This window comes from Molossus molossus, unplaced genomic scaffold (genome assembly GCF_014108415.1).
Source record: "Molossus molossus isolate mMolMol1 unplaced genomic scaffold, mMolMol1.p scaffold_m16_p_18, whole genome shotgun sequence".
Taxonomy (NCBI): Eukaryota; Metazoa; Chordata; class Mammalia; order Chiroptera; family Molossidae; genus Molossus; species Molossus molossus.
The window spans coordinates 55,748,337-55,774,533 of record NW_023425353.1 but is presented as its reverse complement, the minus strand read 5'-3'; the positions used below and the strand labels follow the sequence as shown (position 1 = coordinate 55,774,533).

The window sequence follows — 26,197 nt, the reverse complement described above, 5'->3', positions numbered from 1 at the left end:
CACCCAGGAGCCTCTGAGTTTCCAAGAACACTTCCATCCTCAGGGGACACTGTGATGGGCTGTCTTCCTCATGCTTCACATCTGGCAGCTGCATCTCTCCTGCCTTTCTCTTCCCTAGCATTTCTTTTCCTCCAGCCATTGCAAGTTTTCTGCTTTCAGGGGTTCATGGTGCTGGAACGGGCTCACCAAGTCACCCAGGAAAATGTCCTTATCTTAAGGTCTGTAATCCTAATCACATCTACAAATTCCCTTTTGCCATATGGTGTGTTTTCACAGGTTCTGAGGGTTGGGGCATGGACATTTTCAGGAGGAGGTGTCCATTATTGGTTTACCACATGGCGTGAAGGAGAAATTTAACTTCTATTCCAAATATCTAGCCAATTAATTGTACCAACTGGTTATTTCTTTCCCTATTGATTTAAAAAGCCATCTTCATCACGCATGAAATTCCTTTATAATATACATTACTTCTGTATATTCTGTTTGTTCCATGGATCTCCTTACTCTCATGTTAGTATCACACTTTAAAAATTAAATAAGTTTGCCCTGGCTGGTTTGGCTCAGCAGTTAGTGTCAGCCTGCGGTCCAGAGAGACCCGGGTTTGGTTCCTGCCAAGGGCACGTACCTCGGTTGCAGTTTGTCCCCGGCTCTGGTTGGGCTGTGCGGGTGGCGGCCACTCGATGTGTCCCTTTCACGTCGATATTTCTCTCTCTCTCTCTCTTACTCTCACTCTATCTGAACAAAATATGGAAAAATGTCCTTGGGTGAGGATAAAAAAAATAAATAAAATAAAATGTTTAAAAAAAATAAGTTTGAAAATGTATTTTAAAATGGTAGAGATTTTCTCTTAATACATTTCTTTTTATTAAAAATACCTTGGCTATGCCGGCTTGTTTATTTTTTTTGATGAAGATGAGAATTCTTTTATTAATAATTCCTTAAACAGCCTGTTTTTTAATAGAAATTTTGTTGAAAATATACATTCATTAATATGGAGAGGATTTGACATTTTATAATAGTGATTTTGCTCACACAGAAACATGTTGGGTAATTTTAAAAGTCAAGACTAAACCTAGCCTGTGTGGCTCAGTGGATTGAGCATCATCCCATGGACTGAGAGGTCCCGGTTCCATTCTCAGTCACATGCCGGCGTTGCTGGCTCAATCCCCAGTAGAGTGTGTGCAGGAAGTAGCCAATCCATGTTTCTCTCACATTGATGTTTCTATCTCTGTCTCCTTCTCCCTTCCTTTTTCTCTGAAAAATCAATAAAAACATATTTAAAAAAAGAAAGTCAAGCCCAGCCGGTGTGGCTCAGTGGTTGAGTATCAACCCATGCACTAAGAGGTCACCAGTTGAATTCCCGGTCAGGGCACATGCCCAGGTTGTGGGCCAAATCCCCAGTGGGGGGCATGTAGGAGGCAGCCAATCAATGTTCTCTCTCATTGATGTTTCTCTCTCTCCTTCTCCCTTCCTCTTTCTCTAAAATCAATAAAGAAAAAAGTAAAAAAAAAAGTCAAGACTAATTTTTTGAGTAAAGTTTTTTTTTTTTTTAATCCATGTAAGTCTTGCAATTTTATGAGTGTTAGTGAGTAATTTTTATATACCTATATTTGTATATTTTTTTATTAAAATTTTTCTTATTACCTGCTTTTCCTTGAAAATCTGTGTCTGTTCCTTCGGGTTGAACAGATACAAGTTATTTTATTCCTGTGTTAATTTAAGCCTATAAACATTAAATTATAAAGCAGTGTGAATATAATTAATCTTCCCAGGTGTTCTCTTTCTGCTTTTCTCCACATAGTGAAGTGTTTTATTTATGATCTAGAATTTAACAGAAAAATGTGTTTTGAAATACTGGTTCGTTGAGGGACAAGAATGAGTCAGTCTGTGGTGAGTCAAGTCTTAATGTGAATATCCAGGGAAATGTAGGGCTTTAAAGTTGGCTGATTGAAAATTCTAAATAGTTACTCAGCAGGGATAAAACTGCAACAGCAGAATAAAATTATTTTACCCTCCTCTCAAATAAAAGAATGTGTTGCTTTATGAAATCATGTCAGGAAATTTTCTGCATGCTTGCTTTCCAGGGTCAGTAGCAGTTCTCTTAGGTTGTGCCTTGGTTCTACAGGGCTTTGCTCTGTTTGTGAAGGGAATGGGATAGAAACGTAAGGTTCTGTGTTTATGGGGAAGCTATGGAGCAATGACCTCGTCTCTATTTGTATTGCTGCGGGCACCAGATGGGATGCTTGGAGGAGATATGGCCGGGTTTACTCAGCACAATTGCATTCTATACAAAATATGTGCAGAGATAATTCCAAGAGAACTTGGTCCCTGGTTGCAGGTATTATTAATCTCTATGTATTAGATGTTGTGTGGAATAGAAAGACGGCATGATGCTCAGTGGTAGGAATAGGGTAGTGCAAGAAATGTGGAGATACCCAGTCCCCGGGCAGACTCTGCACACCAAGATTTGGGGCAATAGCCCTCAAATATAGCACTCTCACAATAGAGGCTACGTTTCTCACTGAGCAGAAAAATAATATGTCACATGTTGTGCCCAAGTTACTAGTTTATCTAGAACTGTACTGTCCAATAGAACTTGCTCAGGGTTGATGATGTTCTGTATCTGTCATGTATGGTGGCCTCATGTGACTGCTGAGCACTTGAAATGTGGCTGTGGTGACCGAGGAACTGAAGCTTTCCACTGAGTTTAGTTTTTGTTGTTTTAGATTAAAATGTAAATAGACACACAAATAAGGCAGGCCTCAGGATTCTGTCAAACTTGTGGCTCCCGTGTACTGTTCTACGATTCCCTGGGCTCTGTCCTCTTTCATTCAGTGTTGGCTTCATCCTCATGCTGAAGTTTGGGGCTGCACATCTGCACATGCAGTGTCGAGATTCACAGCCTCACTGCAGCACTGGCCAGTGCCCCCAAGTGGCAGAGAGTTTGCTTCTGGAAGCTTGTTCAGAAGAGTGAGAAAAACTGTTCCCAGAAACCTCTAACAACCGTCTCCAAGTTTCAAGGACCAAAATAGTCTCATACCCAGTCCTGAACCAGTCCCTGGCAGGGAGGTAGGATTTGCTCATCAGACCCTCAGACTAGGGATGAAGTCAGTTTCCCATAAGGCTAGCGGCTTTGGAAAGCAGGGGGAGGTAATGGAAACACAACTGGGGTTCAGTTTGGGAAGAGTGGCCACTTTTAAAGGCCCTAGGATGGTTCATTGTAGCCAAATGGGTAGTGTCCGAGCTTTCTGAGTTATAAATACTGTTAATTGATATTCAGAGCCAACTTTCAAGTTTCTGCCATAAAAGTTTAACCTGTTTTTAGTTTTTCTTGTGATACCATGTTGGTACTATCGAATCTAATGAAATCTCATTAGCCACTTACTTGTAAAGCCTTCAGAAAATTTATTTCCTGAGGTTGTTATCATTTGTATGCTGTTTAGTTGAGTGATGGTTGTTGGGTGTCCAGGCAAGAGTCTACTTCTTTTTCTGCTGTCAAGTCTTGATTAAATAATGAGCTAAAGTGGGTCTGGCATGTGGTCATCTAGTGGTTACTTATTAAAAACAAAACAAATAACTCTTTACTTTTAAGATTGGTTCTGTTTGGCACTCCACAAGAGAGGATATTCATGGGGCTAATATCTGTATGTAAAAGTACACAACATCATTAGTCGTCAGGAAAATGCTGATTAAAACCACAATGAGATACCACATTGGTTAAAATGAAAAAGACTGATAGTGCATAGTATTGACAAATGTTGGCAATTTATACTCCCAACACACTGCTATTGAGAATATGAATTGGTCCAACCACCTGAAAAACTGATAGTATCTACAAAAACTATACAGTACCCTGTGACCCAGAGTTTCCACCCCTGGGTTATGTACTCAAAGGAAATGCAGACATATATTCACTGGAAGAGATATGCAGGGATATTTATAACTTTATTTATAATTACCTCAAACTGGAAATTCAGTGTCCATCAGTGGAATGGATAAATAAATATGATATAAATCATGTAATGAGACACTGCACAGCAATAAAATAAATGAATTGCTGATACAGTAACATCGGTGAGTCCTACACATATAGCGTTTAAGGAAAGAAACCAGGCTCAAGAATTCCCACTGTGTGAGTGTGAGGTTCAAGAATAGATAAAACTAATCTATAGTTTAAACATCAAAACAGTGGTGGTGGTATGTTTACTTGAGGCAGGGGCAAGCGGTAACCTTCTGGCATCTGGCAACATACTATATATTGATCTTGATGGGAGTTACATGGATTAAAAATTAATTGATCTGAGCACCTAAGATTAGTGGGTGTAACTCACTAATCTGTGTTTTACTTCAATGACAGTGTTAAAAGAAATAAATCGGGCCTTTCCAAGGTAATGGGTTAGGACATCTCTATTATATATATCTTTTCATTAATATTGTATGTAATTGTTGATGTATGTTGTCCGACAATTGGATTATACACTCAAATACATTATTTGCATAATGTAGTTTTTTTTTTTTTTTTTATGGTCATAGAAATCACCCTTTAAGTATTGTCAACCGTGTGTGTGTATTGCCTCCCAGAGGGTACTTTTCCCCGCAGCTTTATGGAGGTATAATCGACAAATAAAATTGTAAGATATTTAAATTTATTTATGTTGTTAATCGTCACCCGAGGATATTTTTTCATTGATTTTTAGATAGAGTGGAAGAGAGAAAAACATCAATGTGATAGAAACACATCAGTTAGTTGCCTCCTACATAATCCCTGGGAACCTGCAACTCAGATATGTGCCCTTGACTGGGAATCAAACCTGAGACCCTTTGGTCTGATGGCCGACACTAACCGCTGAGCCAAACCAGCCAGGGCAAATTGTAAGATATTTAAACTGTACAATGTGATGATTGATACATGTATATGTTGAGAAAGGATTTGGAGGATGGTTTTTCAAAATAACTATTTTTTAATTACAGTTGACATACAATATTATAGTAGTTTGAGGTGTACAACATAGCGATTAGACATTTATATAACTTAAGTGATCACCCTGATTGGGGGGTGGGTTTTGATTGTCGTCTTCTCCATGGGGCCAGCACCACCATGAGATGGGAGGTTTGGGTACCCTGCCATATATTTTGGGTATCTTGGCATACAACATAGTACACATAGAGAAAATAAATAATTTTTCTGTCAAACTTGGAGTAGAAATAACAAGTCTGGAAAACATTCTTTTACACTGATGTAGTAGTGTTTCATTTTCTTCCTTTCTGGGTTTTTGGTTTTAACTTTTCAAAAACTGGAATTGTGGCAAAAATCACATAACATGAAAGTTACTGTCTTAGCCACTTTAAGTGTACAGTGCAGTAATGTTAAGTGTGTGTGCATATCGTTGAACAACAGATTTCCAGAATTTGCAAACAGAAACTCCATACTTATCAATCTTTATCTGCCTCCTCCCCCAGCCCCTGGCAGCCACCTATTTTCTGTAGATGGCAACTAGTCTGCTTTCTGTATCTATGAATTTGACTATTCTAGGTACCTCATGTAAGTGAACTCATACAGTATTTGTCTTTTTGTGACTGGCTTATTTCACTTAACACATCTCCTCCAGGTTCATCCGTGTTGGTAGCATGTGCCAGAATTTCCTTCCTTTTTAAGGCAGAATTCTGTTGTATGTTTATACTGCATTTTGTTTATCCGTTCATTCTTAGATAGATATTTTGCTTACTTTCATCATTTCCTTATCCCTGAATTTTCACTAGGGCAATGTTTCTTAACTATTTTTTTCATTATAGCCACCCTCAATCTTTTCAATCTTTTAAGCTCTTTTTTGCTAATATAGCTCTCTTCCCCCATGAAATTTTTAATTTTATTTTTTTACCCTTACCTGAGGACATTTTTCTATTTTTTGTTCAGATAGAGTGGGAGGGAGAGAGAGGAAGAGAGAGAGAGAGAAACATCGATGTGAAAGGGACACATCGAGTGGCCGCCACCCACACGACCCAACCAGGGCCGGGGACAAACTGCAACCGAGGTACATGCCCTTAGCGGGAACCGAACCTGGGTCTCTCTGGACCACAGGCCGACGCTCTAACCACTGAGCCAAACCAGCCAGGGCCCCCCATGAAATTTTAACACCACAGATACCTTGTATATCTATTTGTGTATTTTATATATATATCTGTGCTTTGTACATAAAAAGAATAAAAATTTTCACTCCTTAACCATTTTTCACCCCTGGGGTGGACAATATAGCTCTCTTGGCAATGCATGCTATAGGGAAAATTACTGCCAGACTAATGTATATAGAGGTAGCCCCAAATTTGCTAAATATCTCGGTAATGAAAGAAATGTCACTTGAAGAAAATTTTAAACTCACCTCTGCTCTCTCTTCTCCAACTCACTCTTCAACCTCTTCCTTTGTGGATTCTACCCCTTAAACAGACAGACAGAGAAACAAACAGAAAAAGGAAACATCCTGAGTTTGGTTTGGTTGCAGTAGAGACATGTCTTTTCCAGCCCAAGTATAGAGATGGCTCCCTCTGTTCTAGAGGGGAGAATGGCTGTCTGTATGTGCCATTGCCCCCAACCCGACCCTGCAACTGCTGCTGTAACTGGAACGCTGTAAGGGATTCATGATGCTACGTTTGGCATGGGATAAATTTTCCTGTATAATATATTTCTACTTAGTACCTCCTCGACAGTCACAAGTGACTTATGCTTGGGCTTTCATGTATTTCCCCAAATTATTTATTCATAGCTCCTATACTTTACCCCATTGGATGCAGTGGCATCAGGATGGTTAATCTTAAAGGCTAGGCTGTGTGTGTGTGTGTGTGTGTGTGTGTGTGTGTGTGTGTGTGAAGTATAAGTTAAATATTACATGCATTTATATTTGAAACCAAAGCTCCTATTTCTGTAATGCAAAGTAAAGTTTGACTAAAAGCTCTGAAGTTGATTTTTCCAGTCCTTTACTCCTATGTAGTCCCATCAGCAACGCTTGTTGACTCTGCCCCCTGAAGTTGTTCTACGTTGGCCTATTTCTCTCCATCTGGCCTGCAGTCAGTATAAGCTAGTTCTTGTTTATCCCCAGTTCAAAACCCTTTAGTGCTGTATTGTCCAATAAACTAACTACTCGTCATACCTGGCTATATAAATCGAAGTTAGTTAAAATTAAATAAAATGAAAAATTTAGTTCTTCAGTTGTCCTGGCCATATTTCAACTGTATAATAGCCACAGTGGCTAATGGCTACCGTATTGGATAGTACGGAATAGATTGTTTCCATCATCACAGAATGTTGTAAGGGACAGAACTGATTTCCCAACTGCATTTAAGATGAATCCCAAGACCTTCGGATGTCCTCAAGATCCCAGGTCATCTGCCCAATGCAACCCCTACCTACTCCACCAGTCTCACTCTGTCCCCTACCCACCTGACAGTTCTTGCACTGTGAGCTCAGAGCCCTTGCATATACTTTCCCCCTTGCCAGGACACCTACCTGTCCTCTTCACAGAGCTAACTACTGATTTTCTGGATCTGAGCTTAAATGTTATTTCTCAGGGAAACCTACCTTGTTCCCTCTAGTTTAGGTTATATTCTCCTTTTATATGCTTCCTTGTACCCTCTACTTAAGAAGGAAAATCTGTTCGCTACAATATATGTGTGATGATTTATTTAATGTCCATCTCCCTAACAGACAATAAGCTTCTCAAATATGGGAATAGTGGTTGTCTTTTCACAATCAACCTCTAGTACCTAGTACAGTGTCTAGCACAGGGTAGATGCTGTGTAAACATTAAAATTGAAGTATTCTGACAGTTATAGATCCTCTTGAGAGGCACATGTGTGTTGGGTGAGTGTATGAAAATTTCATCAAAAGAGGCATCGACTTAAAAACGATCAAGAGACCCTGCATATTAGGTAGATTGTTATTTATATTTACTTCTTGCTGGGAATATGAGTTTTAGGATGTAAATTTTACAAGGGCAGTTCAGAGTTGGACTTGTCAACTGGTTTTAGAATCGCCAACTTGACTTTGGTGTTCTGAGTAGTGGGGATTAATGAGGCTATACATCGGGGCAGAATACTTTCAAGTTGATGGACAAAGAAGACTGGATGAACTGGGGCAGCCCTAGGTTTATGGCAGGATGGGTAGGGTGAAGGAGCTGAGGTGGGGTGGCAGGGTGATCTGTTTTTCCATGTTTGGTTTTGATACCCAAACAGGAAAACCTTGGGCCTAGTACTTCATACTTTTCCAGAGGCCTTTTGAAAGATTTTGAGTGAGTTTCTTAAGAAAATCCCTACTGTCCTCCTGCCTTTGCCCTTCCCCCCCACCCCCCCAGGAGAAAAAAAAAAAAAGAAAGAAAGAAAAGAAAACAAATTGGAGTCCTCAGAATGAGTCTGACTTTGGATTCTTATCCTATCCTGGGAGTAGGTAGGAGTCAGCTTGAAGAATTGGTTCTCTCTGGCCTCAGTTTGGAACTGTCTCCACCCCCAGCATTCCAGAGTTGATCTTGGATCAGTGACTGCCTTTAGGGTCTTTTGAAAGGATTTTATGTGAAAAAACAAACAAACAAAAAAAACCCACCAAAAAAACAAAAAAGAAAACGAAATTGCTTTCAAGATTTCAAGTGGTACCCAGATAACGTATGGAGGTAAAGCCTCCCTTTGCCTCTTTCCGCTGCCCTGAGCCCACTCCTGTTGGCAGTTTTTGCTCTATTCCTGTGAGTCAATTATATAGTTTCATGCGTATACACACAACAAATAATAAAAACCACAACAACCTGGATCTGCTTTCCTTCAAACTTGTTTCATAGTCTGCTCGGTGCATTTGTATTTTTCTTGCTTCTGCTTCCTTGGGTGTAGCTAGGCATCCTGTTGACTCCTCCCAAAAGTTGGACCTTAAATTCTCATAGAGATGTGAAACTGACCAGCTGCAGCTGTGAAGCTGGCTCTACATTAACGAAAGGAAAAGTGCAGGAGAGTGAGTGCTCAGTGCCGGCCAGAATGTCAGGACCGTAGCGATTTGACTGGGTGCTGCCCTTTGGCCTCTGTCTTGTCCCTTCAGAGTGGAGTAGAACTCTTCAGGTCAGGCCATCTAGATCTGATTCCAGCTCTACCACATTCTGTGTGACCGTGGTAGGTAGCTTAATCTCTCTTTGCCTCAGTTTCTCTATGTGTCAAATGGAGACACAATCATGCCTACTTCATAGGGCTTCTTGCAAGAATAAAATGATGATGTAAAGCCCGTAGTTGGTGTTCTAGCATATTGCCATTATGTTACATTATTACCACTTGTATTTAATAATTTCATCTTATAAAGAAATGTGGATTCAGTCCCTGGCCCTGGTCATGGTCACATGGGAGGCAGCCAATAGATGTGTTTCTCTCACATCGATGTTTCTCTCTCTCCCTACCTCCCACTCTATCTAAAAATCAATGGAAAAATATCCTTGGGTGAGGATAAAAAAAAAAAGGAACGAGCCCTGGCCGGTTTTGCTCAGCAGTTAGAGCATCGACCTGCGATCCTGAGAGACCTGGGTTCGGTTCCTGCTAAGGGCGCGTACCTCGGTTGCAGTTTGTCCCCGGCCCCGGTTGGTCATGCGGGTGGCAGCCACTCGATGTGTCCCTTTCACGTCGATGTTTCTCTCTCTCTCTCTCTCTCTCTCTCTCTCTCTCTCTCTCTTCCTTTTTCTCCCTCCCACTCTACCTGAACAAAAAATGGAAAAGTGTCCTCGGGTGAGGATAAAAAAAAGGAACGAAATCTTGAAATTTGCAGCCACATGGATGGACCTCAAAGGCGAATGAAATAGGTCAGACAGAGAAAGACAAATACCATATAATCTCTTTTATATATGGAATCTAAAACAGACACACAAACCCAAGCTTATAGATACAGAAAGCGAATTGGTGGACGCTAGAGGTGGGGCTGTGGATTGGGAAACATGGGTGAAGGGGGTAATAAATTTATTTTTATTTATTTATTTTTTTATCCTCACCTGAGGACATTTTTCCATTTTTTGTACAGATAGAGTGGGAGGGAGAGAGAGGAAGAGAGAGAGAGGGAAACATCGATGTGAAAGGGACACATCGAGTGGCCGCCACCCGCACGACCAACCAGGGCCGGGGACAAACTGCAACCGAGGTACATGCCCTTAGCGGGAACCAAACCCGGGTCTCTCCGGACCGCAGGCCGACGCTCTAACCGCTGAGCCAAACCGGCCAGGGCATAAATTTATTTTTAAACACGTAAATATAAAATAGCCATGTGGCTTCTGTATTGAACCATATAGGCCTAGAGCCATTAGGGGGGATTTCTACTGAACTAAGCTCATGCATAACTTACACTATTTCAGGATTGTTATTATTTATTTATTTATAAAGTTTTTATCCTCACCCGAGGTCATTTTTGCATTTATCTTCAGATAGAGTGGGAGGGAGGGAGGAAAGGACGGAGAGAGAAAGAGAGAAACATTGATATGAGAGAGACACACTGAGTGGTTGCCACCCGCACAACCCCAACCGGGGCAGGGAACAAACTGCAACTGAGGTACGTGCCCTTAGCGGGAACCAAACCCAGGACTCTCTGGTCTGCGGGCCAACATTCTAACCCCTGAGCCAAACCGGCCAGGGCCATAACTTACACTATTTCATTTAACCCTTCAATCAGCCCTGTTTTGCTGATGAAGAAAGTGAAGCGCAGAGGGACCAGGTAACGTGACCATGCTTTCCACAGCTAGGAAAGGGCTGAGTGGGAAACAGATGTGATGCTCTAACTGCTCTAAGATGAAGCTGAAGCACAGACAGGACTAGGTTAAAGACTTTGGATGTCAGAGAGTTTCCTCCCCACTTGACCAGCTAGAACGTAGAGAACTGGACACCCCCTACCAAAGAAATGGACATGTTGGGAAGCATTTACCTGGCCTGGTTCTGGGTATCACAGAGCTGACAGGCCTCGAATCGATGAATTCTAGCAGCATGACTTCTCAAGGGGCTGATGGGTTTGTGTTAGGACCTCAGCCCACTGAGTATCAAGTAGCTCCCCAGTGAATTCTGGCCAAGTAGCAGGTTCTAGAGCAAAACTGAAGCACTGCTTTGGAAGGCACAGTGGAGGAGCCTGCTGGGGGCTCATGGAAGCAGAGTTTTGGGGTTTGAAGCTCAGATTCCTTTAGTCTCACTGGTTGCCCAGCCTGTGATAGGGCTCCATCTAGTGAGGTTTCAAGAACATATCCTCCATATTCAGAAGACATAAGATCATCTTGTTTGCATTTGGAAATCTTTCCTGGAGAAATTAGGACCATAAACAGGGCCTGAGTCTATGGAAACGTGGAGCGGCATTCGTTAGAGCTAAACCCAAAATGGAGATAATGGATATGAGTTTCCCAGAAGAAAGGCCCCCATCCAGTGAGGCTGCCTTTTGAGGGGGGCTGCTGAGAATGAGACATTGGTGATGACCAGAATGCCTTCCCCCTGGCCAACAGGAAAAGAGGATCACAGTGTTAAGGCCAAGTGGAGAGAGAACGACAATAGCTGAGTTTCCTGCATTGAGGATCACACAGGAGGACTTGTTAACACCCCCAATAAGTACCTGAGGCTGATTTGTCAACCAGAGATACTGTTGCAGAGATAAGCAAGAGGGAAACACAATGCCCGGCATTTTAATGGTTTTTAAGAATATGCAAGCTGATGACAATGGCTTCCACCCCCTTAACTTTCCTGCCCCACTTTGAGATGCCTGTAGGCAGCTTGTGAGGTATAAAGAAGGACCGACTCAGAAATATTGCTTGGGGCCTAGAGCTGAGGTCCTCCCTGATGCCTGTAGAGCACATGCCTAACTGAATTAGTGAGTGAATGAAAAGAACAGCACTAGAACAAAATGAATAAAGGGCAGGGATTGTTCTGTGTAGTGTTGACAGAACTGTCAAAGTTTGATGGTCTGATTGTAAAGATGTACATTGTAGAGCAGTTGAGAGTTGGAAAAATTAAAAGCCTGCCTAATCCCAATAGTGTGACTGTTAACATTTTGGCATATTTTCAATATATTATATGGTTTTAAAATTTAATTTGGGATTATGCACCTTTTTGTATAGCTTGTATTTTTTATTTACTAACTTAGCCTATTATTAAATTTCTTTTGCAACGTGATTTTAAAAATCACTGCATGGTGTTACACCACATGGATACTCTATAACTGATTCTAATCCATTATGCGTTATGGAGCATTCAGGGTTGTTGCCAGTTTTTCACTGTGGCCAACATTTATGGGCCTAAATCCATCCATGATATAGTGTATTTCCCCTGTAAGCAGGATATGACAGTGCCCAACACTTGGGATCATTCTTTTAATTATTTTCCAATGATACCTTATTTTAATGTTTCATTTCTTGCTCACTAGTGAAGGTGATCCTGTTTACTCTTCTCTCTGTATATTTAGCCATTACTTACATTCCTTGTGAATTGTCTGTTTAGGACTTAACACATTTTGGTCAGGGTATTGGTCTTTTCTTGCGGTGGAAAGATATTTACAAAAGAGGGCTATTAACCCTTTGTCATTGGTTAATAGCGATTTCCTTTTTCTCGTTGTCCGATCATGGCCAGTTTAAAAAATATTTATGGGACATAATAGTTGACAGTATTTGAAAGAGAAACATGTTTCTATTCTCTAGTTAGGCAGTTCTTTAGTTTTTTTCATGTTCTCCTCAGTCATCTCTACATCACTGTGAGCCACAGAATTGAGAGATCATTTAATGAAAAGTGTAAGTGGAATTTCACGTCCTGACTTGTTTAAAGAATCATGTGCCACATTCTGCTACAGCTCTGTCTGAGGAATGCAGCTCAGTTATTGCATTTCCAATAAGCTCGTACGGATTTAAAATAAGCTACTCCTACCTGCATGGGTCTGCTGTCTCTGACCCAAAACTCCTTATCAAGATTTGAAATGAGACTTGGTTGATGTGGCTTAGTTGGTTGAAGTGTTGTTTCATGCACTGAAGGGTCATGGGTTTGATTCCTAGTCAGGGCATATACCTAGGTTGTGGGTTCGATCCCTGGTTGGGTCATGTATGGGAGGCAATTGATTGATGTTTCACTTTCACATCGATGTTTCTTTTTCTGTCTCTCTCTTTAGAATCAGTGAAAATAAATCCTCTGGTGAGGATTAAAAAAAAGGTTTGAAATGATAAAAATAATATGTTATTGTATATTCAAGAATTGTGTTGGTTAATAAGACCTCCAGTGGATTGTATAACCCCACAAGTACATGGTATTTGCAAAACACCTCGATTGTCCTCCTATTTAAGACCTTCTCCACTGCCTTCCCTTCCCTGCTGCTGTCATAGGGGGAGGAAATCCTGAAGGACATCTCAGCTGCCCCCCTCCCCCTTTCCTCTACTCTTGAGGCTCTCCAAGCTGCTCTCCTGAGGCCCTTCATGTGGGCAGGGCTTCAAGCACTTCTCTCTGACTACCCAGGCCACACCAGAGAGAATCAGTAAGAGGCAACCTCTTGGTCTGGCATTCAAACTTGTTACCCCACAAATATTTAAGTACCCATTATATGTTAGGCCTTAGGGCTACAAAATGAGTAAGACAGAAGTCATGACCTGAAAGAAGCCAGTGCTTCTTAGGGGGACCAGATGAATAAGCAGGCAATGGCAAACTCAGGGACTCATCTCAGACATGAATGCTCCGTGGCTTATTGTCTCGTGTTTCAGGAAGGGAGGAGGACAGGAGAGGCGTTGGTGGTCCCGTGACGTAATCCCTTGTGTATTGTGGTCTTCTGAACTGTACTCCCCCTGTCCTTTCTGAGCAGGACTACCAGCTGAGTTTTACTTGTACCAGTAGGCGATGAGGTACAGTGGTCAAGAGCAGAAACCTGAATTTGGGGTCTGAACCGGGAATGTCATTAGTAGATCCTAAGGCAAGTGGCATAAACCTCTTTGAGAATTGTTTCATCTGAATGGTGGGGACAGTACCTTCTTGTGGGCTGTAGTGATGGGTACATGAGAGTGTAATAATAATAGTGGCAGTTACAGGAACCACTGCCACTTCTTGAGCCAAACTACATGCCAGGTTTATGTTGTCTTGTGCGTGGAAGCAGCCTCCTTGCTCAGTGCAGAGTTGATCATTAACACAGATTAGATGGACTCTTTCTGGCCTCTGCCCCTGAGGTCAGAAAAGTATCGAGGAAGAAATGACCTGGTCAGACTCTCTGTCTAGTCCCATCGTGGCAAGGGGTGTTGTTAGGGTGTGCCCTCCACGGGTAGGTGGAGCCAGAATGAACAAACTGCCTCTCCAGACTCTCAGCGATGCAGATGTGAAGGGGACATCGCCCCATGCAGGCCTGGCAGCCAGCCCTGTCCTCTGTCTCCTCACAGAATGAACCCCACAGATTATGCTGAGCTGCTGAAAGAATCTGGCAACCAAGTTTTTAAGAATGGGAACTACTCTTTGGCCATCAGAAAGTACGACGAAGCCATCCAGGTTCTCCTGCAGTTACTCCAGTGGGGGTAAGTGTTTGTATTTTCCCCCCACCTTTTTCAAGTAGATGGGAACTCAGTTGCTTATGTTTTCTTGTCATTTCTTATCACTCTGCCTAGTTTCTGTTTTCTTTCTTGCCTGCTTCCTGTTGCTCTTCTCTACATAGCTCAGAAACTGAACAGAGAACACTAGAGTAATCAGGGAAATGGAAAGTGAAACAGGAGGGACTGTTGATAAACATTACAAAACCTTCCCTTCTGTCTGGTTACAGGATCAGATTTCCCGGAATGACTGAAGTCCCCAAACTTCTTGGTTGTCATTCATTTCATTTTCTTGAGCACCTATGCCATGTACCCCCTGGCCACAGTGCACACCACTCAGGAACTGAGGTTCACCTCTTCCCCTGCCCCTTCCACTTCTAGTAGACCTGTTCCCACACATTTTGGTATCACGATAATGCTTAAAAGTCATGGAGGACACCCCAAAGAGCTTTAGTTTATGCAACTTTTTGGCTGTCAGTATTGTCTGTATCAGAACCTAGAACTGAGAGAAATTCAAAGTATGTATTTATTCATCTATTTAAAAATATCAATAAGAAATTCATTGCATATTAATATAAATAACATTTTAAAGAAAAATAACTGTATTTTCCAAAGCAAATGGTTTGGTGAGAAGACCGGCACATTTTACAGTTTTGCAAATCCCTTTAATGTCTGTCTCAGTAGAAGACATCTGGCCTCTCACATCTGTTTCTGCATTCAATCTGTTGTGATAGTACACATCATGTAGCCTCTGGAAAATCCCTGGAACACGTGTGAGAGAATGAGTGTGAAAAAGGTACAGAGTGTCTTAGTATTGTTATTGTATTAGTTTCCTATTGTTGCTGTAACAAGTTACCACAAACTTAGTGGCCTCAAACAATACAAATTTATCATCTTACAGTTCTGGAGGTCGGAGGTCTGAAATGAGTCTCAACAAGGCTAAAGTCAAGGTGTTGGGAGGGCTGGTTCCTTGTGGAGAAGAATCCATTTCCTTGCCTTTTGAACTTTGAGTGGCTGCCTGTTATCCTTGGCTTGTGGCCCCTTCCTCCATCTTCATAGCACATCATTTCAGTCTGCATCGTCATCAATCACCTTCTCCTCTGCTGTAGCCGGTCTCTCTCTCTCTCTCTTTCTCTGTCTCTCATAAGGATACTTGTGATTGTATATAATCTGGAACAATGTCTTCCCGAGGTTCATAAATTAAACACATCTGCAAAGTCCCTTTTGCCATAAAAGGTAACATTATTTGGGAACCATTATACAGTCCACTACAATTGTGAAAATATTTTGACCTTATGGACCACCTGAAATGGTCTTGGAAACCCCTCCTCCCCCACTCATACTTCGAGATCATATTTTGGGAATAGCTGTAGCAGAAGAAGCAGAGCTTGGCACTTGTGGGGTACATGCAGCCTAAAGTTGTACTTAGAAATGGCACTGAATTCAATTACTGAAAGGTGGCTCCCACTCCCTATCTCCCTATCACCATGGGATCTACACTCCAGCTGGATCTGAGTTGAGTGTAGTTGACTTGGGCCTGTATTTCTGTCACTCTGCCCCCTTCTGGTTCAAATCAGAACTGTGTCAGAGCTGGTCCTAGAACTCCTCATTCAGGGCAAAACATCCAGCTTTCTTAAAGCCGTATCGTTGGAAAGGTGGTTATGTCCATAGACTGACACTGTGAGTACTCAGATGTCAGCTCACTGCTTACTAGCTGTGTGACCACTAATGGGACTTCTGCCCGGACTCTCACATGTTGCCTTTCATGGACCTTCCTGACACTGTCTCTTTCCTGCCTCCCTGCTGACACAGGGCTTTGGGTGCATGTGGTTTGCAGAGCAAGTGTTCTCAGGAGACCAGGACTGAGGGAAGCAGGATGGGGCAGAGGACGGCTCCAAGCAGGGCTGTTGTCTCACCTGAGTCCCCTTCAGCCTGATCTCCTGGGGAACTTTGGCATATGAGTTGTACTGCAGAGCTGGTCCCACTTTGGGGCAAGGGGACAGACCTTTTGTATCCCATGTTAGTCCATCATTGGTTGTTAGCTGTGCAACCCCTGGGAGTTGTCTAGGGAGTGGGGTTCTATTAATCAGTTTGAGCTGCTGTAACAAAATACCATAGACTAGTGATTTAACCAACAGGAATTTATTTCCCACAGTTCTGGAGGCTGGGAATCTGCTGGCCAGTTCAGTTCCTGGTAAGAGCTTTCTTCTTGGTTTGCAAGGAAGCTCTCTGGTGTCTCTTGTTATAAGGGAACTAACCCCATCCTGAAGGCCCCGCCCTCATCACCTCATCTGAACCTAATCACTTCCTCAAAGCCCCATCTCCAGACACCATCACATTGGGGGCTAGGGCTTCAACATAAGAGTTCAGGCAGGGACACGTTTCAGGCTATAGCAGGAGCACAACTTCCTGAGGAGAGGGTGCTCCCGTTAGCCTGAGGATAAGTCTCTGGAGCCCCTGGTTGCAGGCGACACTCACTGCAGATGGGGATGGCTGCACTGGCCAGGGTATCTGGGCCAGAATCCAGGGCATCTACTACACTTCAGTCACAGCCCTTGCCAGTGCCCCACTGGATGCCCCCTGCCTTGTCTGTGCTTCTGGGGCCTCATCTCTTGCCCTAGAGGGATTGGTGGGCGCTGAGAGAAGCTGGACACAAAACATTGGGATGTAGACAATAGCAAAAGTAATTTTTTCTTTGCTTTATTTTTGTGCTTATCTGCATCACCTAACTTTTCTATAATGATTTGTATCATTTTCAAAATTAAAAATATATTCAAGCCCTGGCTGGTGTTGCTCAGTGGTTAGAGCATCGGTCCATGGACCAAAGGGTCTCAGGCTTGATTCCTGGTCAAGAGCATGTGCCTGGGTTGCAGATTCGATCTCTGGCCCTGGTTGGGGCGCGTGCAGGATGTAACCAATCGATGTGTCTCTCTCATATCAGTGTTCCTCTTCCTCCCTCCCTTCTACTGTCTCTAAAAATCAATGGAAAAAATATCCTTGGATGAGGATTAACAACAGCAATAACAAATTATATAGATATAGATGTAGATGTAGATGTAGATATAGATATAGATATAGATATGGATATTCAATAATAAAGAAGCCTAAGCCTTGCTTTTTCCCACTGTCTTGAATTCAATGGCACCTGGGCTTCTGTTAATATGTTGTGATATATTTTCTGTTTTCCTTCTTTTTCTGATCTGGTTTCAGCACTAACCTTGCAGTTGTGTTATCCTGAGACCCAGGCAAGAAGGGTCCCACCTTGCCATGCTTTAGAGGGACCCCTTTTAACCTTCCCCCAGCTGTATGCCTCCCCACAAGCATGAGTCTGTTGGGCCAGGGGCTCTATCCATCCAGAGCCCTTTTGTCCCCTTTGGTCCACACCGTGGGTGGTAGGACCCTGGTATTTATGCCCAGGGACTCTGTTCCTAGGCCCTGCATAAGCCTCTTGCCTGCACCTATTCTTCTGAGGTCTGGCCAAGGTCAGGGGTGTGGACAGAGTTTGGAATTGTGCCTCCTGCAGGTCAGGATGAAGGCTGAGGTGGAGAGAGAGGAGAGATTGGGCAGGGGTACGGGCCTGGCTCACCATGCCCTGACACAGTGCCTGCAGATCTAAATTTGAACCTTGTCTTCCAGCTATTATAAACTAGGAGGGTAGAACATATTTCACTGAGGAGTTTGTAAGCTTGAGTCATGGCCTTCAAATGCTTAGACTAGCACTGTCCAGTAGGACTTTCTGTGCTCATGAAAATGATCTATAATATAGAAGGTGGCTGTTGAATACTGAAATGTGGCTAATGCAACTATGGAACTGAATTTTATTTATTTAAATTAATGTAAACTTAAATAGCTGCATGTGGCTAGTGCATTTTAGCCACATGGTGTGTGAGGCTCTGTTTGTACTCTGGCTCTGGGTCCTTCAAATGTTCGGGTGGCCTTACCAATATAATAGAACAGTGCTCGGCCTGGGCCTCTCGTAGTGGATCTATGGGGATGGTGTGGGCATGTGTTCTGAAAGGCCTTCCTGTGATATGTTCTGCTTCCATTTAGCAGGAACACATGTGCAGTGTGTTCACACCATGTCTGGACTTTGCTCACACTCAATGGGAAGACTCCCATCCTCACCATTCTTAGTTACCATTTTTGCAGCATGTTCACCAGTAGTCTCCAAAAATAAAAAGATCTGTGGAGCCCAATAGAAATGGAACCAAGGTATTGAGAACATTTGCCATTAAAAGCTGGGAGCAGAGGATTTGGGAGTGAGGAAGGGCAAGTTGTACCTTGTGAGTGCCCCAGGCTTTCTAGGACTCTACAGAGATCAGCTCTGACAGGCATACCTGGGACCTTCCCTGCTGAAACCCCAGCAGGATGGCAGCAGCCAGCACCAAAGCGATGGCCTTCAAGGATTGCTTTCTGTATTTGCAGGAAGATAATTTTACAGATCTCCAGCTTGTTCTTTTTCACAGGGCTCCCCCCAGGGACTTGGCTGTGCTACTGTGCAACAAATCCAATGCATTTTACAACCTTGGGAAATGGAACGAGGCATTTGGGGCTGCCAAGGAATGTCTTCAGTGGGATCCAACCTATGTGAAGGTAGGGTGCGTGTGACTGCTGGGGGCAGCGGCCTCCTTCCTCTTAGCCTGCCTCTTTCTAAGATGGGAGTGCTTCTAATTCACCTCTCTCTGTACTTCACACAGATGCCCACAGGGCATGTGTGTGGTACCCAAATAAGAGTAAAACCAATGATGGCAAAGTGTTGAAATGCCCTTGTAGGGGAGAGCGGAGCTGGGCCTCATGGTGGGTGGAGTGCAGTGGAGATCCACTTGGAGCTCGTTTTGTTTTGAAGTAGTGACACCAGAATTCATAGTCTGTTCCTGTTCTTTGCTGTTTGCAAGTTTCACTTTTAGCAAAGCTTCACTTCAGATGCAAGCTGGGTGGACAACATGACACTGATTCTTGAGGACGCATTTCTTATAATAGAAATAAGGCCCCTTGGAGGGATCAGAAAGGTTTGAGAGGCTAGTAAGACACTTTAAGGCTGTTAACAAAGGTCAGTAAATAATCATTTGATTGTTTTTCCAGCTAAAATGCTTTGAGTGCCCTCTGCCAGGCACCTTCAAGTTCTTGGTGCCCCAAGGCAGACAAAAGAAGTGGAAGATGCCATCCCAGACCTTGAGAAATTCATAGTCAAGCTGGGGAGAGGAAAAGCATGTGCAAAATCAGGGGCCTTAAATTGCAGTCTGGAACTATCTGAGGCAACATGCACTTAAGTGTCAAATTAGTGGTAGAGATGGTTTACAGAGAGGCCCTTTCTCCCTCGTACTCTGCTTGGATTGGTTTCCACAGTTCCCGATGAGTTCCTTCTCCCTCTCCAAGCCTCCATCTCCCTAGCTGTAAAGTGAGATGATACCTCTGTCCTACATTTGCTTCAAGGATTCCGGAGACGTGATGTAAAGCTGCTGAAATCCAGTAAACAGGAGTCTGTACTGTGTCCTCAGGGCTCTGCATTTGATGTCTGACTGCTAGAAACAATATAGCAGGAAGTGGCTAGGAGGTTGGACCTAAAGGTTACACCAACCTTGAGGGAGGGGCCTGTATACTTTATAGGAAACCTCTTCTCTTGGAGGACAGATACTTTAGAAATGATTGAATATTTTTGAAAATGGTAATGCATTCCTGAAGAATTTTGCCCAAAGATCTAGGATTTTCCCATCCTGTCCCTGGGATAGGGTGGGGAGTTGTTGGGGTTTGCCTGCTTTCCTGTGGCCCACAGAGGGCAAAGGGGGTCCTGGATAATGCCCCTTGGCTTTTACCTGAGTGGCCAAATCGGCAGCAGCCCCTGACAGCATAGCAACCCTCCCTCATTTTTACCCTGAATTCCTGGGTATTTCTCTCCTTCTCCATTCTTTCCCCTGTTCGTTCTTCCCCCCAAAATGTCCTCCATAATGGAGGAGTTAAAAAACCTTTTCCTTTATCCTCTTTTGGTTCAGTGGCGTAGAGCCCTGCAGATGAGCCTAAGAAACAGATGAACAAGAGAAAAAGCACGCAGATTTTATTTGATGTTAATTTTGGTGTGACATGGGAGCTTCTGAGAAAAGAAGTGGATGGGCTGGAGGGCGATAAACTGGAGGCATGATAAGACAAAGGACAGGGTTTTAAAGACTCAGGGTCTGTGAATCGTGAAGTAAATACCCTGAGAAACTAAGGAGATAAGGGCTTTCTTGGCGATATTAGTTTGTGCAGGCCCATCTCCCTGCCGACTTTGTCTCTTCTGTGGCCATAAAAATTCCCGGGAGGGGATTTATGCAGTCCTCATTTCATATTTTGGGGTGGCATATTCTGATCCCCCCATATCCCTCTCCAAAATAAAAAGATGAGACTTAATCCTGAGGAAGCCAAAGAAATGGGGAGTTCTGCATGAGTTTGCCTGGTTGGAAAGAAACAACAGCACATTTTTTTTCTGATTGTTCTCTGTGGTTGAGACATTCAAATGAAGGTTAAGACAAATCACTAAGTGATCAGAGAGTTGGTATTAAGTCGAATTTTAAGTGGCAGTGCAGATGGATGGTCAGAGTGAGCAAGGCAGGGGTATTATTTTGTTCTTACTCAAACTACAGTACAAGACTCCTGGGAGGCCTCTCCCCCCCCCCCCCTTTATCCTCACCCAAGGATATGTTTATTGATTTTGGAGAGAGAGAAGGAGAGAGAGAGAGAGAGAGAGAGAGAAATACAGAGAGAGAAACAGATCTGTTACTTCCTGCACATGCCCTGACTGGGGATCAAACCCACCACCTAGGTATGTGCCCTGACCGGTAATTGAACCCACCACCTGTTTATGTATGAGATGGCACTCCAACCAACTGAGCCACCCGGCCAGGGCATGGGAGGCCTTTGCATCACAGTTTGTATACAGGCAAAATAGACCATTTTAGTATATTAATCGTTGTAATTTTCCTGTCTCTACAGAAATGAAAAACAACATTTGTTTTTGTCCATAATGTGGAGTTCTGTAAATCTCAGTGCTTGTGATTACAATTTTTTTCACCTACATGCCCAGTGCAAATTGTGTTCACTTTGATTGAAAAGAGCACGGAATAACTTCTGTGTTACATGACAATCTCATGTTGTCATAGGATTTTTTTTATTCCTTTCTTGTGCAGGCTGTGATATGAGTTATGGATAAATAAGCCACACACATAATTGGAAGCAGGCCAGCTTCCTTCTCTCTGTGTCACATGTTAGATGCTGTGTATTTCCCAGATTTGAAAGGGATTCTTTTCTTAGCAGTTAGAAAATGACAGCAAGAATGTGGCACAGAACACAGTGTGGCAATCCTGTATGCAGTGCCTGTTAGAAATCCGTGTTGACACAGAAGCGAGATTCTGGGGTCCATTTCCCCATGTCCTTAATCTTGCTCATCCTTTCAGCAGCATAGGGGAAGAAAGAGATGGGTGTTAAGGTTTTCCTTTGTTTTCGGTCCAGGGATACTACCGAGCTGGTTACTCCTTACTGCGGTTGCTCCAGCATTATGAGGCTGCTCGCATGTTTTTTGAAGGTCTTCAACTTCTTCAAGACAATGGCGATCAGAGCCAGTTTGCTGATTTCCTTGTGGGAGTCTTCACCACAATGGGCGGTAAGTCTGACATGGGGAAGCATTCTCCCCTTCTCCCCGTCCCCTCCCCCTCCCCCTCCCTCCCTCCCTCTTCCCCCTCCCTCCCTCCCTCTCCTCCCTCCCTCCCTCCCTCCCTCCCTCCCTCCCTCCCTCCCTCCCTCCCTTCCTTCCTTCCTTCCTTCCTTCCTTCCTTCCTTCCTTCCTTCCTTCCTTCCAGTCCTGGTTATTTTACTAGAATTTCTCCTTTGGACTTGGGCTCCTGGGGAGATAATTACAGGCTGCTTTTTTGTGGCTGATTTATGTAGTTTGAATGAAACTGGTTTTCACATTAGAAAGCATTTTGAAAGCTTTGGTGGCTCATGCTTTTGTAAAAATGACAAAGTCCTATTGCTGTTCCTACAGTTTTCCCTAGTTATACAACTTGCTCTATGTACTTTTTTTTTGCCCTTCCTTGTGATTTTTGCATATTTCTTCAGTGTGCTTAGAAAATATTCTGGTTTGCTATGAAAGTAACCTGAAAGTGCTGACAGAGGTCTCGTGAAAGCTGACAGCGGTGCAGTGTTCAGTGTCCCGGCTGTGATGCTCACTGCAGCGGAGGACCCAGGCACGTGATCTGGGAGTGACACATGGGAGGCCTTGCGTGTCACTGCTAGATGCTGACGCATGAGGTGGCTTTGTCAGTGACCTGGACAGGAAATCATAAAGCACAGTGTAATATATTCCTTATCAGTGACAAAGGAGCTCCTTCGAAAGTTTCACCAGTAACCAGGCCATTGTTTTAAAATATTACCTTTGATCAGATTGAAGATCGTACTGATTTAAGTGTATGTTCTGCCATCGAGAGAACATCAGTTGTAACACTTATCCTGATTCTAGAGATGTTAGAATGTGAAAAGTGGCTTTCAGAAGTGGGGAAATCACTGCTGGCGACAGATTCAACTGTTAAACATCCAACTGTTCCCATTTCGACTGTGGGAAAGTGACTTCTGTGGTCTGTGGGTGAAGTCCTACAGATTTTGGCAAGATAGGCACAGAGAGGGTTAAGAGCAGTCTCAGTAGTGGGATGGGATGAGAGGTGGGCACAGCCGTGTGTCCTAGACAGAGGTAGAAGGTCTTCAGATTTCCAGTTGTTCACTTGCCAACAGTGACTGCTTCCCTTTTTCAGAATCAAATGGCTTGTCCTTCCCATATACTTCCTCACGTCTTCTCTGTTCTTTTGAAAGTCATTGTTCTGTCAGAAACCAGGTGGGATAAACAACTGCTCTTGATGACTGTCCCTTGAAGAAATCTGGATGGTTTCTATTCTGCTACCATCCTTAGAGGGAGCAGTTAACAGGACTTCTTAGGGCAAGGCCTCCCAGACTTTCCTACAAAAGTACTTGGACGGGAAAGTGTGCCCATGCCCAATTTTTAAATTTTGGAAAATGTACTTTTGGAAATTGTATATCCTTTTATATAATATATGGTTATTTTGATATTTACTAATTTTTGGAAATTAATAACCCCGGAAGAAGTGCCATGTTATTCTGTCTGGCTTTTCCCCTTGTATGTTTTTCTCTTCCCTGAGCTTGAGAAACGTGGTTTGAAGGATCATGGGATACAAGGTTGCTGGGCTGCCAGGTTAGAAGAATGTGATTGACTAAAAGAGTTGTGAGATATGGGTTACAGTCTTATTTTTGGCTATGATATGCCATGAAGGCTGAACTCATTTGTGATGGTTTCTCATCTGTTGGGTGAGGATAATATTTCACACTTATCTTTCTTTCTTTCTTTTTTTTTTTTATGGTACGTGACCCTAGTGGGAACTGAACCTGGGGGACTCTCTGGTCTGCAGGTCGATGCTCAGACGCTGAGCCAAACTGGCCAGGGCCTGTCACACGTTTCTTCAAGGAAGTGGATTGTGTAACTTCCGTCAGCTTCCATTTCCTCCTCTATAAGTGGAGAGAATAGCCACTGCCCTCTTGGCTTGTTTGAGGGGTTAAATATAAACACATATCACTGGATTTGGTGAATAGAAAAGCTAAGTGAATGTTGGTTCACATTATGCTGTCTAACTCTTAGGGGATTGATTGTCACCTGAATTAAAAAGTATGTTTTTATTGATTTTTTAGACAGTGAGGAAGGGAGAAAGATAGAAACATCGATCAGCTGCCTCCTGCACACCCCCTACTGGAGATCAAGTCCGCAACCCGGGCATGTGCCCTGACTGGGAATCGAACCCTAAGGACCTCTCAGTCCATGGGATGATGTTCAATCCAGCTGGGCAATTGTCACCCGAAGTTAAAATGATTGCAACTTCAAACATCATTTACTTATCATTTGTCTGTGTGTGGTCTGAATTGGAAGAGCTTTTCCCAAATGTTCTGGCCTTTCCCTGAGTTAAAATGTCTAAACTATGGCACTTTCTTTCAGGTGATCCCATTGTTTTGCAAAGTTTCTTGCCCTACTTTGATCACATTTTCACTACTGGATTCTCCACAGAGGTGTGGCAATCTGTCATAGAAAAGTTGGCAAAGAAAGGATTATGGCATGTAAGTAAAAGGAGGTGGCTCTCTTGTGCGGAGAGCATGTTCTGCATTCAATGGTTTCTTTCTGCTGGCCCTGGGGGGTGTCATTTATTTATCTCGATGCCAAAATAACTTTTTTTTTTTTATTCTCACCTGAGGACATTTTTTTCTTTCTTTTATGTTCAGATAGAGCAGGAGGTGCCTTGGCTGGTTTGGCTCAGCGATTGGAGCGTCGGCCTGTGGACCAGAGTCCTAGGTTTGGTTCCCGCTAGGGGCACGTACCAAAAGAAAAAAAAACAAAACAGATAGAGCAGGATGGAGAGGTGGAGGAAGAGAAACACTGATGTGAGAAACACGCATTGACTGGCTGCCACTCACAGGACCCCAACCGGGGCTGGGGACAAACCGCAACCGAGGTACATGCCCTTAGCGGGAACCGAACCCAGAGACTCTCTGGTCTGCGGGCTGACGCTCTAACTGCTGAGCCAAACCGGCCAGGGCCAAAATAACTTTTTAACTATAACATTGTGAAGGATGGAAAGTCACTGAGAGAAATTCATTAGCTAGTTTTCATTTTTTTAGAAGATAGGAAATACACTTAGTTTGTGGCAGCCTCACGCCTTGCTCTGGATTACCATCGTCATCAAAGAAATGTGAAGGCCAAGTGTGAGTGATGACATGGAATGAGGAGAAGAAACAGTGCATGCTCATCTTCATAATCCTTTGATGCTGCATGTGCTAGTGCAGGAGGTGACCTGCCTGTGTGCTTGGAGGGTTTCTGGGTAGCTTTAAGAGACTGCTACCCAGAGGTAGCCTTGAGGCTGTAGGACCTGAACCCAGAGCCAGCAATCCATGGAATGGAGGATCAGAATGGACTGTGGAGTCTGGCTACAGTGTCAGACAGATGTCTCTGTGAATCCTGACCCTTCACTCTCTATTTTGGACTAATGACTTCCCCTTTCAGCCTCATTTCCTCATTTGTAAGTAGCAGGATGTAAACCTATTTCCTCAGGGTTTTGGTGGGGCTTAGAAATAATGGACCAAGAGCACCTACTAAGAATACCAGCCAATGTTTATTCAGTGCTTACAATGTGCCAGGAACTGAGCTAAAGGAATTTTACAATACCTGGCATGTGCTGAATGCCCACAGAATAGTAGTTGTCCTTGATGGTGACCTACAAGTGCTCCTGAGAATGAGTCGGCCAAGGCTGGGAGTTTCATTAGAAAGAGCCTACTTACTGAAAACACACACACACACACACACACACACACACACACACACACACAACTCCTGGGCCAGCAGTCAGGACTGTCAGAACTTCAAACTGTCATCTTGGATTAATATGGGCAGTGGGGCCTGTTTAGAGTGAGTGGTTATCACACTGAAAGAAACTGGAAGCAAGTGTGGTCATAGGCTCAGTTCCTGGCAAGAGCACACACGAGGGAAGCTGATTTTGAGACTGGATCTCCTGTCATGGCCAACCCAGAGCTGTACCTCTTAGACCTATTGGCATACCTGGATGATCCCAATAAAGGGCCTCTCAGGATGGGCTATCTGTGTG

General features: G+C 43.3%; 1 protein-coding gene across 1 annotated transcript in view; it reads left to right on the top strand.

The window, feature by feature from the left end:
* The first annotated feature begins 14,283 nt into the window (after positions 1-14,283).
* TRANK1 (tetratricopeptide repeat and ankyrin repeat containing 1) overlaps positions 14,284-26,197 on the top strand; it is a 72,531-nt gene continuing 60,617 nt past the window's right edge. Inside the window, exons 1-4 of the mRNA XM_036267297.1 lie at positions 14,284-14,504; positions 18,983-19,109; positions 21,999-22,149; positions 24,541-24,659. Of these exons, the coding sequence (XP_036123190.1) occupies positions 14,374-14,504; positions 18,983-19,109; positions 21,999-22,149; positions 24,541-24,659 (528 nt within the window). The 5' untranslated portion in view covers positions 14,284-14,373. The remainder of the gene's footprint in view (positions 14,505-18,982; positions 19,110-21,998; positions 22,150-24,540; positions 24,660-26,197) is intronic.